At 39.2% G+C, this 18,119-nt stretch overlaps 1 protein-coding gene across 1 annotated transcript; it reads right to left on the bottom strand.

Moving 5' to 3' along the window:
• Nucleotides 1-308: 308 nt before the first annotated feature.
• LOC117378190 (zinc finger protein 516-like) lies at nt 309-4,783 on the bottom strand. The gene is made up of 5 exons (XM_033974721.2): nt 3,403-4,783; nt 2,898-3,024; nt 1,465-2,522; nt 1,305-1,369; nt 309-981 (listed from the first exon to the last, which is right to left on the bottom strand). Exons 1-5 carry the CDS (start codon nt 4,706-4,708, stop codon nt 934-936), a joined length of 2,604 nt encoding a protein of 867 aa, XP_033830612.1. The 5' UTR covers nt 4,709-4,783; the 3' UTR covers nt 309-933.
• Between the last annotated feature and the right edge of the window lie 13,336 nt (nt 4,784-18,119).

Raw genomic sequence — 18,119 nt, 5'->3', positions numbered from 1 at the left:
TCTATGAGTAGCTCAAAAATACTTTAAACAAACGGTGTAAGGCAGGGCACTGTGTTTCAATCAAAAAATATTTTTGACACTGAAAATGAATGGCCACTAATTTTGTTGAATAGTATTTCTTTTTTGATTGTCCAAAAGTGTTTTCTTTTTTGTTTTGGAATCCAGTCGCAAAAAAATCACTAATGTACACTCTGTTTTGAATAAAATTTGAATAACCACACACCAAAAAACAATTATGTGGCGCCCCCTTGAGGGGAAACAAATCCAAAAGAAAAGAAGTAACTTTGATTTGGCAAAATGCTCATCAAATTAAGTTTAGAATAAAACCATGAATGGACAAAACCAATAAAGCTGTCATGAACAAGCTCAATTTTCTCATAGGCACAACACAAATACTGAAGTATATTAGGATTATATAGAGTTAAAAGTCTGAAGTTAATGAAGTCTATAAAATGAACGCTGGATTTGATATTCAAGTACCAACAAACATATTCTTGTATTATCCCCATTACGTGTTTCTCCAGGTTAGAACTGTTCAGTGAGTGACGGACGTCTATTAGAAAGCTAGCATTACTTTAAAGTTGCACATAGTAATGGCACCCCTGATATAATGACTTTCACTACTTAGTGCTGTGTGCCATTGTGTGTAGTCAAAACTTCATAATACTACACACAACCTGCTTCTTTCAGAACTTCACACTTGAAAACAAAATGTCCTTTCTATTCAAAATATTTTAAGGACCTAAAACAAGTCAACACTCTTAACAAAAACATGCAAAACACTTCAAATGAAACAAATGACAAATTAAAGTATCCATGTCCATTCATTGTTTTGCATATGTTGTGCATTATCAGGCCATTTTCAGGATCTGGCTCCTTTGGGGAAACAGCAGACATCTTTGTTCTGGACAAAATCAGTGACAAAATGGAGAATCACGTTCCTTTGTGAAGAGACCCTGAGGACGTTGAATGACTGTTTACCTTCAAGAAACAAACAGGAATAAATGTTAGATAATGTGACCAATGCTAAGATTTTTTGATATGTCAATGTCTCTGTATTATTATGTTCAAGAAAATATATATTTACAGATGATAAACTACAGTGTGTCTATCTTATAGATTAACGTACAGCAATATAGTATAGCATTGTGGCTAAGTTTATTCTTTTTTTTATTTAGGGTTAAAATACATTTGAAACAAGCACATGTAATAAAATTAAACATAAAAACACTGGGGATTTGTCATATCTTTTGTGTAATACATTCCCACTTCATGGAGGCAATGTGTGTCAATTGTCTACATACCTGCTTTGAACCTTCAGAGGAGGAGTGGACCTCATTTGCATAATGCTCATTCAGCTGCAACATTGCTGGAAAATACACAATATATATATATTTAAATACATACATGCAATGCTTGTTCCATCAATTTCTAAAAACAAAAGCAATATAAGCATGTCCTTACCTTGTGGATTGAGTTGGGGGTCGACAAAGCCCCAGTGCTGGTACAGAGCAGCCAGATCATGTGGGCTGTAGTTTTTTAAGAGGCTTAAAATATTTATATCCATTGGCATTTGTCCCGTTGATTCACCTTTTCCCTGAGTGAATAGGAGCGGGTCGAGATAGGCTTTGCTCCCATGTAAACCCCACATGTTCAAGGCTGCCCACAGGTCGTGACCTTTGAGACCTGAGGTGGGGTCACATGACTGTCTTTGGGGGTGGAGCCTATTTGAGTTTGAGGAAGTGCTACTGTGGTGGTTTCGGGCCAACATAAAACCCAAACCCTCTTGTGGGAAGTTGCCTTTAACTCTATATTTTGGACTGGACTGTGAAGTAGATGTACTCTTGCTTTGCCCCACAGCACCTGAAGAAGTAGTCCCCTTACTGCTTCCCATTACTGAGGTTTTCTGGGGCACCACTTTCCCTTTCCCATCTACAGAATGGGAGTCCTTCGGGTGAGCACTCTTGGGTTTTGGGACAGTTGATTGGCTCTTGTTGCCTGAGTGCTTGCTGCTACTATTACTACTTGTGCTACTTTGGCCACTACTGTTTGCGTTGGTACGAGGAGGTTGTGTCCGCTGAGTTCGTGGGGCGGGTAAAGCAGGACAGTCTTTACCTTCAAGGAAAGGGGGAGGTCCTGTTCGTCTCCAGGGTGTGGAGCCTGTTTTTAAACTCTTGAAGCTGATTGGACAAGGGGCCCATTTTGGTGCCATGGAGCTGCTGCCGTCCACTCTGTGTGCCACACGCTGATGGATCCACAGTACTTCAGGATAGTTGGATGTGTGGGAGCAGTATGTACACTGATTTTTTACCAAACCCTGTGATTTGACAGAGGTAACAGCATTGCTCTCAACAACGGACAGATTGAGGAGCGTGCCTGGTTCACCTTTGACCTCTGTGGAATTTGGCTTTTCAGTTTTGAAGTTTTGTGCCTCTGATGACCCAAGGACAGGGGTGTAGGTATAAGGATTCCAATATGATTGACTGAGCAGTGCGCTTCTCGTCCTGAGGTAGTCCATGTACCTGGGAAATACACAATATTTAGTGAGTCGCCTAAAAAAAACAAAGGCCTTTTGGACAAACCATAATTATCAATTTTGTGATATAGAAAACGCCATAATATTGCGAATGTATGGAAATGGAACATTTGAATATCAAGTATATAGTTTATAATAAAATGTTGATTTCTGCACTTTTTGTGGGCAATTTTACAGTCTTCTCACATTTGTCTAATATTTAAAACTCAACTACCGGTAATACATTTAAAAACATGGTTCAACACATTTCTGTTGGAACCAATTTTTATTGGGATATTGAGTGACATTAATTTTGTGAATATTTCCCAACCTTATGGGCACATGATGACCAGTAAAGGTCTTTCTGAAATGGTCCAAGTACCTGGAGGATTTGGATGACATCTGTTTTGGAGCCAGGATGTCCTGGTGTGTCTTGAGCAGATGGGACCTGAGCTGTGAGGCATCTACAGTGTGGAAATCACAGTGCTCACAGAAGATGGGCTTTTTATCTGAGAAAAAAAACATAAGCAATGCAAAATATTACCATTACACTGCATCTTTTTTTTCCAAAACTTCCATTCATGAAAAATCCCCACACCACATAGGCATTGACGGTAGATAACTTAACTTGTTAAATCATCTCGTTTGCTTAATTACACTATAAAAATTGATGCAATTTGCTACTGCAGTACATATATAAAAACACTAGAGGGCTCCCTTTAAATGATACTTAAATCTATTGTTAGCCTTAATGATTTGCAAATATCATTATGCCGCTATAATGCATAGTGAAAGTAAAAAACTGTAGAATACCCTTTTTCCAGTCTACAATATGGTACCAATCATACATAATTAATACATCTAAAAGTGTGTGTTCTCTGGATTACCTTCCAGCTCTTGGCTCTTGCTGCTGGCTTTAGCTGAGCTGTGAGTGTCCTTGACTTTCTTGGCCTGCAGAGCTTCATAAAAAGCATGTCCCAGTCCGTTGAGCAGGATGCGGTCCTGGCAGATCCTCTTGTCCAGAGTTTTACTGCTGCAGAGGCCTGTTTCCGTCTTCTTCTTTTTAACACTGGAGCTGGGGGTGTCTGTCTGTTTCCTCTTTTTGTCATGTTTTAGAGGAATATACTCACCCTTCTCTATATCATACACCACCTCCGCGTCTGCGAGCCTCTCCTGCCATCCCAGACATTTCTCTGTAGCCTCTGCCAGGCGCCCCCTTGTGGCCAACTGCCATGCTTGATAGCTACAAACTGGATCCAGCCCAACAATTCTTTTACCTTGACATTTTTCCTCTGTGTTCTCTTTTTCCCCTGCACACCTGAGATTTAGGCTTTTCAAAAAATCTCTTTTAGCGATGTCCAAATCTGAGACATCACTGTCGTCTTGCGGGCGGCTTTGTATATGATTACGAGTGTGATTCAGCCTGTGCAGTTTTTCATGTACTTGTAATGTCTTTAAATCATGGAAAAAATTCCCACAACTGGCACAAAGCTCATACAGGCACTCCTCATTTATTAGTGACAGAGGATCCTGGGGCACTCCGTTGATGGTGGCTGGTAGATCACTATCTTTACCGCTCTTCATCTGGGCTTTGACTCTGTGGATTCGCATGTGGCTTTGGAGGAACCAGGCCTGACGAAATCGCCGTCCACAAATCTTACAACCGTGATCCTGAACATTGCGATGTCTTTTCATGTGGGTTTTGAGCAGTAATACCTGAGGGAACACCTGGCTACATATCGTGCATGTAAATGGCCCTGAATCATCTTCATCGATGTCCTGACCTTTGACCTTCTTCTTAGCAGCTTTCTTCTTCACCTTGCCGTTGACATTATGTTTCTTGTCGGCCATCTTGTCCTTCTCAGATGGATCAGGTGACTCAGCAGCACTGTCCTTCACGTCCTGATCTCCATCCCCCTCTTTGTCGCTTGAACTTTGGGTCAGCAGTCCCAGTTTATGGCTTCTTATATGTGCTTTTAAACTGCCTTTCTGCGCAGTCCGATGCTCACAATAAGGACATTTGTATGGCTTTTCCCTCGTGTGTCTCCTCATGTGCTGAGACAGAGAGCTGAGAAGAGGAAAGCTACGACCACACACTCCGCAGGTGTGACCGGACGAACCATCTTCCTCTGGCTCTGCTTTCATTTTGTCGGTGCATTTCTTAGTGCTGTCCCCCTTCTCTTCCAGTGCCATAACTTGGTCCAAATTATAAATCCTTGAGAAGTTTTAGATTCCAAAAATTAGCAAAATTCTCACAGGAGGCTTCAATAAAGTGCAGAAAATCACAGTATTCATATCCATCCTGGTTCGTAGAGCTTTTTCTTACATGATGATCTGAAAAACACAAAAACAGAAAAATATACTCAATTAGTGTGTCCATGACCAAAATATACAGCTTTTTATAGCAAAAGTCATCATATTTTTCTTTTTTTAAATAAACAACAATGTGGTTAACTGCGTATACCTTTTAAGGCCACTTCAAAACAAATAAGGTTGAACTGACTAATTAAGTCCAAAAGGGGGTGCTACAGTGTCAAAAGATTGTCAAAGATTCTAGTAACAGCTACTTTTTACTATTATAATCAACCAAACAGAAATAAACATCTTTCAGATAAGCAACACTTGAACGACTGGGACTGACTCACATATCCACTGCACAGACACACAATGACAAACTGCAGCAGAAGGAGCCTAACATTGTCCTTCTTTTGTCCACTCACAAAGCCCTCTTTCTGTCTAATGCACAGACATAGTGGCCATAGTGTTTCAGTCTGAGTCTCCACTCCACATGCATGTCCCGGGTTTCCTCTCCTAAATTGAGTGTGTGACGTGAAGCATGAAGGCTTGTATTCATTCGTGGCTGATCGGGATGAGCCCTGAGGGGCAGGCCACTCTAATCCACAATCAATAATCCATTATGCACAAACTTCATTTAAAACACACATCTGTGTCTCTGAGCACGAGGTGTTGAGCTTCACATGTGGGAGGCAGTTTGGGCGTTTCAAAACATAAGCTATTGTCACATCTGGACTGAAATCTTGACAACCACGAGGCAAATTATCATCAGCTGACTGACTGCTCTGGGTGTAGAGGCTGAAACATTTTTTAACTCAGTGTGGACATCCTACAAAAATCTTGCCTCTATTGTATTGGAGTCCTGGGGCTAACATGACTATATTAGTATTTTAGAGAAAGAGAAGTACTAGTATGGCATGAATCCAGCCGGGCAGTAAAGAGAAAACCTGCTATTGTGTGAGTCGCACCAGAACTGTCACATCGGCTCATGTCTATCCCTCCGCCCGCACTGGGGGGTCGACACAGTTATTGTTGGGCCAAAGAGGTCCTGGGTGCTCACGTCAATGTCTTCCAATACATGCCTGCACAAAAAGACTGCACAAAAGACAACTCCTGTTTGTGTTGTCAGTGCTTGAATGAGAGAAAAACGAGGTGCGGCGTGCTCTGGGAGGGTAAAAAGAGGTCGGGGCTGGTATGGTTTTCCAGGGATGAGTGTGTCGGACTAATTATGTGTGGGCGCATCTGCCTGCTCCGGGCGGTCATGGGTGCTCATTCGCTCACACAGGCATGGCGATAGGGATTGGGTGGAGTTTCGATGGTTTTCCGAACGTGGCAGGTGTTTTGTGGGCAGACGCCATCAGATTAGTGCACGGCCTATGTGGCACGCTGTCTCTAAGAGGGGGAGGTCGTGCTAGAGAAACTCGAGGGTGGCAATTATGGGGTTAAGGTTAAGGCGAACGTAATGAGTTAACACAATGGGGATGAAGTCAGAGAGCTGTGGGCAACAGATGGGAAAAAACGGGCCATAAGAGTGGAGCCTACAGTAAGAGCTTATGTCTGTGGCAAAGACCTGCTTAGAGTTTTTTCAGCTTAAATAATATGGATTGAATTTTTACTCTGCTAATAACTGGAGCTTCTATGGATTTTTAAGATTTATTCAAACTGGTGAGGTTTTTAAATATTGATGGCAGTCTATTTGATTTCATATATAACTTTGCTTTAGGCTTTTGGTCCATTTTAGCATTCTTGTTTGTTTTTATTGTGGTCTGGAGATTTATCAAAACCAGAAAGAGGTTCAGAGTTAACATAGAGAATAAGATAAAAGAACCATTATTTGTCTCACAAGGGGGAAATTCCAGTGTTTCAACACAAAGTTCAAGAACAACGGGAGAATAGATCCATATAAGCCATTTCATCTTTGCTATTTCCTCTCCATCTTTAGTGCCCTCATCACTGCACTCTCATTGGCGATGAGGAGTAGTACAGAGTGCCAAACATGTTGCTCTAGGGGCTTAACTCATTTCTTTTCGAAGGCCCTTTTCTCTGTCTTTCTTTGGCAGATGAATAGGCATGTCCAGTCAGCTGTCCTGGCATTGATTCATCCTGACGTCCCGACCAGCTCAGCACAAACTCACTGCTGCTGCTGCTGTGTGCTCACCCGAAACAATCCAGTCTTATGTGTGTAATGTAATGTGTGCACCGGGCTGCCAGCTGCACCAGGGACGTGTAGGGGGCAACTTCCTGTTCGGGACTCTCCCAGGTTTAACTATACAGTACAGGGCAAATATAGGGTTTTCTGTATGTTAAATTAAATGTCTAAAAACTGCATTAAACTGGAATATAATAATGCATGACTAAGTATTGGGGCATCAAAAATATAAAAATATAAAAGAAAAACTGGCCAAACCTCTAGAAACCTGTTCTGAAATACAAACTATATGCTAGTCTTGTATTCGTTTAAGAGTTCATATTTTTTTTACAATCACTCTCTTTCTGTCTTTTACAATCACAATACATAACAATTAGATACATGCCAAAAATGGTGAAGCACTAGTGAAGGGATGCCCTGTTATAGCTAAACAAATCCCAATGTGGTATAATAAGCATGGTTTTCAATGTCTGCATATGTGCCTGTGTTGGTGTATGCTGATGTCATCCAAATATTTCCAACTAGCAGTGGTGGGCCGCTCCGGTGCCAGAGGACCCCTGACTGGACAGAGCATGTGACCGTCCTTATGCTAGAGCTCAAATCCATAGTCCCTAAGCCTCACCTCCCCATCCTCTGTGTTCTGTAATCCTATGTTTTCGTCAGCCACAAATACAACATCAAATAAAAGTTCCAAATAAGGATTACAAAGGGTTGCCTTCTTCTAATGCAGCTTAAAGACAAAGGGGTCAGAATTTGGGATTGTGGGAGGAGGATTTGGGAATATGAAATAAATATTTAACGACTGAGGGAAAGTAGTCCCAATGGAAATCTCCCCTTTTATATGAAAAAATATAAGGACATATAAGTTTTGATATAGACAGCATTAAAGGAGGTGTCTCTTGGACATAATGTACTAATTACATTATTTATATGTGATATGACTGTGTCTTTCTAATCAAAGGGTCTACAGCCAGTCTCCAGACAGTACAAACATGTACAACTATTTTTTGTGAATGGCACCTTAAAAGTCTGTATTTTTTATAAGACAAATTGTAACTGATTAATATGAGAAAAAAAAAATCCTGGTTATTTTTTTCTCATATCACCCAGCTAATGCGTAATCAATAGACTCTGAACACTGATATTGGCACATCCGCAATTGTGTCGTTTCTTCTTTTGTTGATCCTTTCAGGGTCAAAGCGGAAAAACAGTTTTCTGTGTCTATGGATTTTGCACTGATAAAATTATACCAGATGCCCTTTTTGGTGTAATTCTACATAACCTGTACAGTTTCTCAGTTTATATAACACTTCTGAGCATAGTAAAGAAAAGCAAATAGTTACTGCATGACCCATTTGAAATTACTGAAGCTGAAAAAAGATATCCCTTTATGTTTAAAAAGACAGAGCTAAGGCATGTAGTTATTCCATAGTTGTTGCTAAAACAATATGACCTTTTCTTTGATTTGTCTGTAAGCACTAACATAAACTTTAACTCTAAAACTAACATTATGCAACTCAACTGTCAGTTTATAGCCACTCTGACTTGAAAATGGAAGATTAACCATGCTAAATATACAATAAGACTTCAGTCAACCTTCTTACGTAACAGTAACATCCTTCTTGTCTTTAGCCCAACCTTCGGGCCTAGTCTTTTGTCACACATAATGAAATCTGCCTCTCAGCCTCCACTCATCCTTCATGTTAAAGAGGGGTTATTTTACTTCTATGGGGTATTAACTGCTAACACATAACATATTTAGATCACCATGTTACCTTTTATTCTTTTGAAAATGCTAAATTTGTGTATTAACATGTTTTATAAGTTTCAGTTTTTTTGACACTCTGAGTCAAGTCACTCACAATCGGTGTGCATTCCACTAATGAAACTATTACACATCGCATCATGTTTGTAAAGCTGTAGTATATCGGTTTATATCATGCTGGTTTATATCATGCTGATTTATATCATGCTGATTTATATCCCTATATTTAGGGAGAATTGTCATGTGGGAGCATGGATGACGTAGGCTTAGGGGCGGAACACTGGACATATCTTACAGCTAACCGTAAGGAGGGTTCAGATAGGGCCTGGGAGAGACTGCTAAAGTACTGCATGGATGACATATAAAACTACTTCAGGCATGTTTTTGATGATGGAAAATTTCCCCTCTTGTCAAAAAAATTACTATATTGATTTATCGTTCAATATATGAAAGCTGGAACAATATTTTTGGGGGGTCAATATTTATCGTGTATATATTTTCTTTGCACTACTTGGGAAATGTGTGCAAAATCTTTGGTTATATGATAAGATTTGAGTTGTAGAGGACTGAATTCAAAACTTCTATGACTCATTAGTGTAAAGTGTTTCTTTCGGATAATTATTTATTGAATCTTTTTTTGTTAACAATATTGCACAATTAGAATAATTTTGGTATAAATCTGATCTTGGGTAATTGTGTCAGTGGCATAAATTAATTTCAATATTATCGTTTATCATCTATATTTATTTCAGCAATATATCGCACTTCAAAATATGTTATTGTAACAGGACTACTCTTTAATGTGAATTTACACAAATTATACACAACCATGCTCTGCCCTCGTGTTCCTAGAGCCACTAGATTGCAGTGAAACACACAGTAGTGAGATACAGCGCTCTAATGTACCTAAGAGATTAAGACAACTATGAGCTCAACCATCAGAAGCAGCACGACGGACAGGCAAACTTGTGCACAGTGGTTGCCCATCCCCCGTGTCCAACTCTCTCCGTGGTTACACAACATATACGAGGATTACCATTCTGAGCTGCTCAATGAGTGGCCTTTTATCATGGAAGTCTTTTAATGCAACACATCAGGCACTCAGATCAAGTACAGTAAGTGATAGGGCAAGGACTTGTAGCTGAGGTGAAGTTTGATATGGTAGCAACAAGAGCCCCAGTCTAGAAGTGGGAGACTAAGACTAAGGAAGAATGCATCTAGCACTTTTTGAACAATAGGTTGCATTCATGCACACAGAAAACTCAACTGTAGGTCACTCAGGGGCCAATATCACTGTATTGTCAGAACTATAGTCATTTCTAACAATTCACAAATATTCACCCAGCTCATTTCATGCTAGCGCTGCATTAAACCAATTCACTATACTGTATACTTTCCCTTTAGTTAATTTAGTGATTATGAAGAGGTTGAGCAACTGTGTCACTGTGGGAATAAATAAATAAATAAATAAATTAATTAAAAAAATAGCCATAAACCAACTGTATTATTATAATATTGTTACATAACATTCTAATCTGGCCCCTATTACAAATTACACTAAGGGTGATTTCAATTGTTACGGCATCGTGCAAACACAACCACTTAACTGTCATCTGTTGCATTGTATCACGCAGAAGATTGACAATGGGCCTGCTCTCTATCAATGTGGATTGGCTCGTATGGAGACACTGGACTATAATCTGCTGGCATTAACTTGCTCTCTAAAAAAAGCACTCTCCACTGGGATTAGATTATCATGGCAAGGTCAGGCGCGACGCACAGTGGCCATCTCCCTCACTGTCTTTGTGTCAACATGCTGCTGCTGTTGGTTATTATCAGCATTTATTTACAGTTGTCTCCAGACTTTACCTGCAGGGGGCAGAGGGATGCTCTCACCTGAGGGACTCTTTTTTTGGAAATAGTATACACTGGTATTCCTGATTAGAGATAGACACAACATCAGACTACATAATACTAATTGACTAAATAGTAATGCATTCTACTGTACTGTACAAATGTGATAAAGGGTGTGTTTAAGCTTGTCCTGGTTTGGTCCTGGCTTGAGGCTCAGTTTAGTCCTGGTCTAGTTCAAGTTCAGTTCCGGGTTTAGTGGCCCAAATTTGAATGTGTTTTTTGTACAAATGTTAACATGCCCTAGGAAGATGCTTGATTGGAAGAGATAATATTACTTAGCCAGTAGCCAAATTCCAGTATAATGTGGCTTTACTTTCATTTTAAGAAATACGTAGTCATTGGATTAAGATATTATAGTATATCAAGTAAATATGAGGAAAAAAATACAATTAATTATGATTTATCTGAGGCACTTTGCCACTATAACATTGTAAAGTAGCTTTTCTGAAATGTACATATATTACTGTGATACTTGGTTAAGATTGCCTTAACAGAAAATCCTAACTCCATCTTTGTACGGCATTGTGTTTTGCCGTATGAGCAGAGCTTGATATGTACGGTAGCATCTGCTCAATTGTTGTTCCATTGCTAACAACACCTTCCATAGTCAAATCCCTCAAGTGCAGCCTTCACTTGGACTAATTCTTCTGCCGGTTCTTTTATGTGCCGATCAATGCTCTCCGATTTCACTGAAGATGTGCTCTGTACTACTGTGCGCCAGAGTGTCTGTGTAATTTTGCATTTCCTGCTATGATTAAGGTAAGGATTGGAGAGGCGTAAGGCGATACCTGCTTAGCGATTTTACCCTGGAGCATAAGAATGACAGCTGGCAGCGGGGTTGGGATTAGGTTTCCCATTCGGGCTCTGCATCTTTTACACCACGGCTTCTTTGGAGTAGAATGGGCCCATGGTAACCTGACTCTGGCCAGGCCCATCCAATCTCGCCTCTCCCTGTGTCTCCACGGGGTGAGCAGGAGGGATCTGTGAACGCCTCGCACTCAGCCCATCTTCCATATGGACGCTTCGCCAGGGTCTGATCTGCACTTCCTCTGCAGCACGGCTAAAGGGAGATGTGTGTTGTCTTTGTTTTAACATAAGACTCATGGCTAAGTAGTATGATGCTCATTCAATCAAACACACAGAAGAATAGATTGTTCTGTGAGATTATAACTGTTGACCTTTCAAATCACAGTCCAAAATATTATAATGAAATGCTGCACATAGCATAGTCTATTGTCTGTATGGCTACTACTGCCTATGACAGTTCACTAGCATTATTAAAATCACAATCTGTATTATTACTATTACCATAACATTACACATCTATGGTAAAAGCTACAAGTCTTTACCCTATTACTTTCTGTAAAAATAAAAAAAACAAAAAACGTATTAATCACATTTATTGATTCCAGCTCTGGCCCAGTCAACTTTTTGTTATTAAAGCTCAAAAAATAAGGCTTTAATTATTTCCTGGATGAGACTTTGACTAATTGCATAGCTCTAACTATACTTCTAACATATCACATATTTGAATCAGGTATAGTGGTTTAAATTGTTACTTATAGCCACATAACAACTAAAAGTCAAACACAGGATTTCTGAAGAATTGAGGTTTCTGTTTCTTTTTGTTTGTTTGTTTTAAAGGTCAGTGTCCTGCACATCTACAATCTACACATTTTCATGCAGCTGGACCAGAGCAGTTCATAGGAAGCCTGCACAGAGGAGACAGGAGACATATGCAGTGAGTGGTCCATCTGTAATGGTCGGTGAGGTAACAACATCACAGCAAAGGATGCACACTCAGCACTATGTCCATGCGCTCACTGTCCAAACAGGCCCAGAAGGACATCAACCAGACCTCACTATCACATGTGTGATACACCAGCGTAAGCCATTGATAAACTCAGGGAAGTGAACTTTGACCTGAAGCTCTCAAGCAACATCATCATAGAAAAAATAACTATAGCTCGTTAACCTTTTACAAAGTTGTTACGCTGATAAAGAATCTACCAAAAATACAAACACCTACCCCAGTGTTTGGATAGGTAAACAAAAATGTCTTTACAATTTATGATGATAGTTAAAACAGTTAATCCAGTCTAATAAAAACTAGTTAATCCAAATGATATGACACATGGGTTAATAGTAGTAATAGAATTGTTTGGATTAACTGGTTTTAATTAGAATTGACTAACTGCTTTATCTCGTTATTAAAAACTAAAAACTAAATATTGCCATTATGTATATATTCATTACTATTTTAATTTGTTTATGCAATATTCAAAACATTAATGAGATGGATTATGAAGTCTAGTGTGACAGACTCAACCTCTCAGTTGCATTATTACTGATGTTACACTGATATTTAGTCATTGTTTACTTGTCTGGATTGTCATTTGTCAGTCTCTGAACCCATTGTCATTTATCACTGAGAGGGGCTGCCTCTCAGTGGAGATGGTCTAAAAGCCTAACTCACATCTTTTACCCCTCCCCCGCCTCAGACTGCAGCCTCCTGACCTAATCTGGATGATTAAATCATTTTTCTTTAGCACAAATTTTACCCCCTCTACATTCCCCAAACGCACTACTCCAGTCTGGTTAGTTGTTGCACACCCTCCCCTATTGATCGTCATGCTGAGGAGATTACCCTAATAGCTGGGATTACCTCCCCACATGTTGGTAGGCCACAAACCGGGAGGAGGGAGAGAGGGAGGGCCGGAGATGGTGTGTGTTGGGCATGATGTGCAAGTGTATGGACAGAGAACAGGGGGGAGGGAGAGGGGAGAGGGGGAGGAAGAAATCTGGGCCTGTTTGTTTGCTGTCTGTGACCACTGCTGCAACATAAAAAAACATGAATCAAGTCTACTGGGTGTAAGTCGACTTCCAACAACCCACAGACATCTGAATAAGTCTCAAAATGTTAACAGGCATAATAAGCTATTAAACATCGTTATTTAAAAGGTGCACAAGCAAGCACGTTAGAATTAATCTACTCATTACATTTAAGCTCTCATTTACTTTACGGCATTTTACTAAATCCTACATCGCTGCACATTTGTTATTAATGGCCAATTGATTAGGATTTCTTCCAAAAACTGCTGTTAAATTAATTAGTCACATGTCCCAAAAATGTACAATATAACTAGTAAATACAATTCCAAGGGATAGGCCAACCTGGATTACAATGACTATGATTGTCTATCCTCACTATTAACAAGCCACACATGCATAATGGACATTCAATGATCAGTCAATCAGCTATTGCTAAAGTTCAATTTGAAAAAACTGCAGAAATAGACACATTTATCAAAAAAAAAAGCAATGCATTTCTGTGATTTTGTTGAAAAGTCATTGCATACTTTAAATTGCTAATGGGCTCATGACAATACCGCCTCAGTTGTCAATCCCTAGCGCCCTGTCCACATGTTCCCGTCTCCCAGTGGGACATCTTTGGCTCCATGTCCTCGTTGTGTAGGGGCCCTTTTTCAATCTGGCAACTGCTTCAAACAAGTGGCAAAGACCGGGGGTTAAAGGCCGGGTATCCAAGATGCGATATCCCCGGAGAGATGTAGGCAGGGCGGTCATGGGCAGAGAGGCTGGAGGCCATTGAGACGGTGCAGAGAAGAGGAATTTCGATAATCCGCCGCTGATCCCGTACAATGGCAGCCTTGTTGTCTGTCCCGTTTGCACTCACTCCACACAACTTTGCTAGCCATAACTACAGTTGATAAAAAAGCTAATAACGCATAGCAATTGACAGATGAGCGTATTGCTGAAGGGAAGCCGCCTACCTGTGTCAATCCAGTCGCGTCAGCGCCTTCTCGCTCCGGACACACGAGTTGACCAAATGGCTTTACTAAAACTGCCACCAAATGAGCGCTCTTCCGACTATTTTTAGCTCACTTTTCCAAATTCAAACTTCAATCCAAAAGCAGTACGACTCATCAAACTCCCGTGCGTAAAACTAGCCATACCGTGCGTAAAACTAGCCATAGCACGTCTACATCCGCGCGTTTTGACATGTTTAGTTGAGTGACTCTTACCTCAAAGCAGGGGACAAGATTCTTCCAAGGATCCACTTGTCTTTCCGCGAGTCAACAATGGCGCATAGACGGTGTAATCTTCTCCAGTCGGGTTTGCATCACCTTGGAGAGATCCTAAAAGTTGAATCAGAGTTTGAGGCAGCGGTGCACCTGGCTGAACTGCAGTCCCGTAGTCGCCTGCCTCCTCCACCTCCTCCTCCTTCTTGTCCGCAGCAGCAGCAGCATCAGCGGAGCTCCGACCGGGACAAAAATGACGCGAGAGATAACGTGATTAACGCGGATTCACTCCACAGCGGTGAATGAACCAGGAGGCGCGCGAAAAACACACAGCTTTGTTTGTTGGACAGGACAGGACAGGGGTTAACGATCGTCCAAGTAATGAGTGATACATGAATTGAATTATTGAAAACATAGTACAAATTTAAAATGAAATGAGGGAGAGATCGTTTTGGTTCAAGCTGTGGCAAGCAAAATGTAGTAATTTAAGTAAGTGTTGTTGTAATCACTTACCATAATAATAAAGTATCTTGTTTATACTAGATGTTTTGTTTTTCTGTCTTCACGTTCATATGATTATTTAATGTTGTATTAATTACAGAAAAGCGTGCGGACTGTAAGCTTACACATTTGACACCAGAGGGCCCACTCAGCTGAAGAATAAAGAAACACTGAGGTGAGGATGTGAGGACTGACCTGTGGGTTTGACAAGTGTCATGACCGGATTTGTCCAGTAGATGGAGACAAAGACAGTTATTGAAGTGTTAAAACAGTTTATTAGCCCACAGTTATAGTCAGTGGTGGAAATAGTCAATTTTGTAATAAAAAGTACAGATACCGGAGCAAAAAAATACTCAAGCAAAAGTATCACATGAAAAAATCGAAAGTAAAAGTACCGAAGTACCATTTAATTTTACTCAGATTTAGAGCTAAAGCATCAAATGTATTGATTTTGATAAATATTTGTGTTGAATTTGGTTCAGCAGAAACAATGGAATTGCTACTTTTTTCCTAGTTATTTTTATTCATATATTCTTGCTCAAACTAGGAAGGTATTAAAAGTAAACCCTCAACCTTTTCAGCACGTCTCCAACAATAATGAAAAATACTGTAGTGGAGTAGAAAGTACAGATATCGGCTCTCAAATGTAGTTAACTGAACTAAAAAGCATTCACTTTCTTGTAATTAAGTACAGATACCTAAAATTGGTACTTAAGTACAGCACTTGTTTTTATTTTGTTCCATTCCACCAGTGGTTATAGTCTACAGTTGTCCAATGTTTTAAATGATTAGAAGTGAAACAAGTGTGTTTAATGCATTTTCTGTCTGTTTAACACATTCAAAATTAATCTTATAAATAAATGAAAATATGGTATGGACAAGTTTCATTTCAAACTCTAGTTAATGGTCAGGCTGATGTTCCATAACACTTCATGATTACTAGCAAAATAAAAAATTACTAGCAAAATAAACTACACTTCTACAGTTTGTTGCATATTTTCCATTCTTAAAAGAGGCCAATATAAATTTATAAATCACAAAATACTTTCAGCCGATTGTGTACGAACTGTTGAAATTATTTTGTGAGGGTGTGAGGGTTTTTTCTTGTTTTATTGTGAAATGGTAAGTCAGAGACACACCTGTGCAGTAATTGCCATTTTAAATCAGCATCTCCGTTACTCTCTGCAGGAAGCGTTTGATTAAAGGTGAAACCCGTCAGTCTGCAGAAGTTGTTGTTAGCTACAAGAGCTCTTCTTTTCAGATCACACCAGAATTTTAACTTTAAAGACAAATGTTGCACAGCTTAACAGAGATAAGTAAAGTATCCACAGTGATACCTCTAACATGACGTTGGATTTTCTACTTACATTAGAACTACCATTGTAGGTCTTTCAAACAAGGTAAGTGTCTGTAAAACTCTTTCCCCTGCTTGTATCTGACCACTTTACTTCTGTTTACATGAGAGGGACTTCTTCGAGGGGGCACCCATAAGGTAATTTTAGCTCACAGAAGACTTGCTAAATCCTCTTAGGTCATTTAAAGCAAGAGGTTTGTTTTCCAAAAAAACATTTATATCGTGTCCTTATTGTAGAACTGTGTTTACATTATGATTTTTTATATGACATTAATTGACATATATTCTTCCCTTATGCAAAACATCCTTCATCAGATTAAATAAATCCCCCAAATGAACCTGTTAGATATAGATATATTCTGAACAGATTAGGTTACCTCAAAGTCATACCTCACAAAAATGGCTTCCCTCAGACAGGTCAACATTCATCAACTTGTCCAGTCTTCCGCCTGTTTCAGCATAATCTTATTTAGCCATTCAACGCTGATGTTCTTTCCACTATGAACAAATGATAATGAAGAGTAATTTTTGCAGCTCAATTGAATTGGGAAGCAACGCCCAACACCTTAATAGAAACTCCATTGCCTTACAGTGTGTGCCTGTTTTAAACTTCAATACAACAATATTACAAGATATTTTTACAGCTATTACACACTCACAACCCGAACCCTAACGCTAACTAAATAACAATGAAATAAGAATTTTATGCAACCTAAAAGGTGAGATTAAAACATTTGGCTTGGTGTATTAAATATTAAATTATAATTCAAAAATTCTCTCAATTAGTCAGTTAGATATCTTTTTTTATTATCTTTTTTATCTTTTTTTTATTTTTTGTGACCTGAATAATCAAGATCTTTGATTGACCAAATCATTTTGACATAGTTACTGCTAGAATATAATGTTTTTGAGTAGGGCAAAAATAGTAACCTAAATATAATCTTTTTGACATTTGTGACAACAAACTAAAAGAGATTTGTATAAAGTTCACACATTTAATAGTTTGAGATGCATCATATGTTGACATATTCACACTGGACGGGTCCTTGTTTGACTTCTGTTTATGTTGATCCTACTGAGTCAGATATTTCCAGTGTGAAAGTGCAGAGGAAGTGGGATTTAGAGGAATGTAAGCAAATAAATAAGAGTAGAGGTCTGACCATATATGTCAACTTTAACTTTACAGAGGGATTAGATTTAAGTTAAACACAGATGTTAGACACTTTTTTTTTTTTTTTTTTTTTTTATTTTCAGTATTTTTTTCTTAATTTTTCAAAAAGTTTTCAGGCCATTTATGCTCCCGAGAGGTATCCTCAAGTGTCACCCACATTAGCCCCATTAGAGGGACGGAGATGGAGAGATGAGGCGGAGCTTCAGGATTTGTGACATTCTCGTCTCTTCAGTTTGAGCAGAAGAAACGGCTTCATGTCAAGTCTCCACAGAAAATGCTCAACCCTTTGGTAAGATATTTTAACTTATTTAAAAAAAAAAAAAGTTGTTTGGGCCCAAACATGCAGGTTGGAGTAAGTTCTATATAAAAGTATGGAAGAGAAGCCATTTTATTATTATTATTATTATTATTATTA

The sequence above is a fragment of the Periophthalmus magnuspinnatus genome, chromosome 11 (genome assembly GCF_009829125.3).
Source record: "Periophthalmus magnuspinnatus isolate fPerMag1 chromosome 11, fPerMag1.2.pri, whole genome shotgun sequence".
NCBI lineage: Eukaryota > Metazoa > Chordata > Actinopteri > Gobiiformes > Gobiidae > Periophthalmus > Periophthalmus magnuspinnatus.
This window is presented reverse-complemented; position numbering and strand designations above follow the sequence as displayed.

Coding starts and splice junctions, on each gene's coding strand:
- LOC117378190 (XM_033974721.2), bottom strand. CDS start 4,708: ATGGCACTGGAAGAGAAGGGGGACAGCACTAAGAAATGCACCGACAAA. Junction 1,370..1,464: donor CCCCCAACTCAATCCACAAG/GTAAGGACATGC, acceptor TGTATTTTCCAG/CAATGTTGCAGCTGAATGAG. Junction 982..1,304: donor CCTCTGAAGGTTCAAAGCAG/GTATGTAGACAA, acceptor TGTTTCTTGAAG/GTAAACAGTCATTCAACGTC.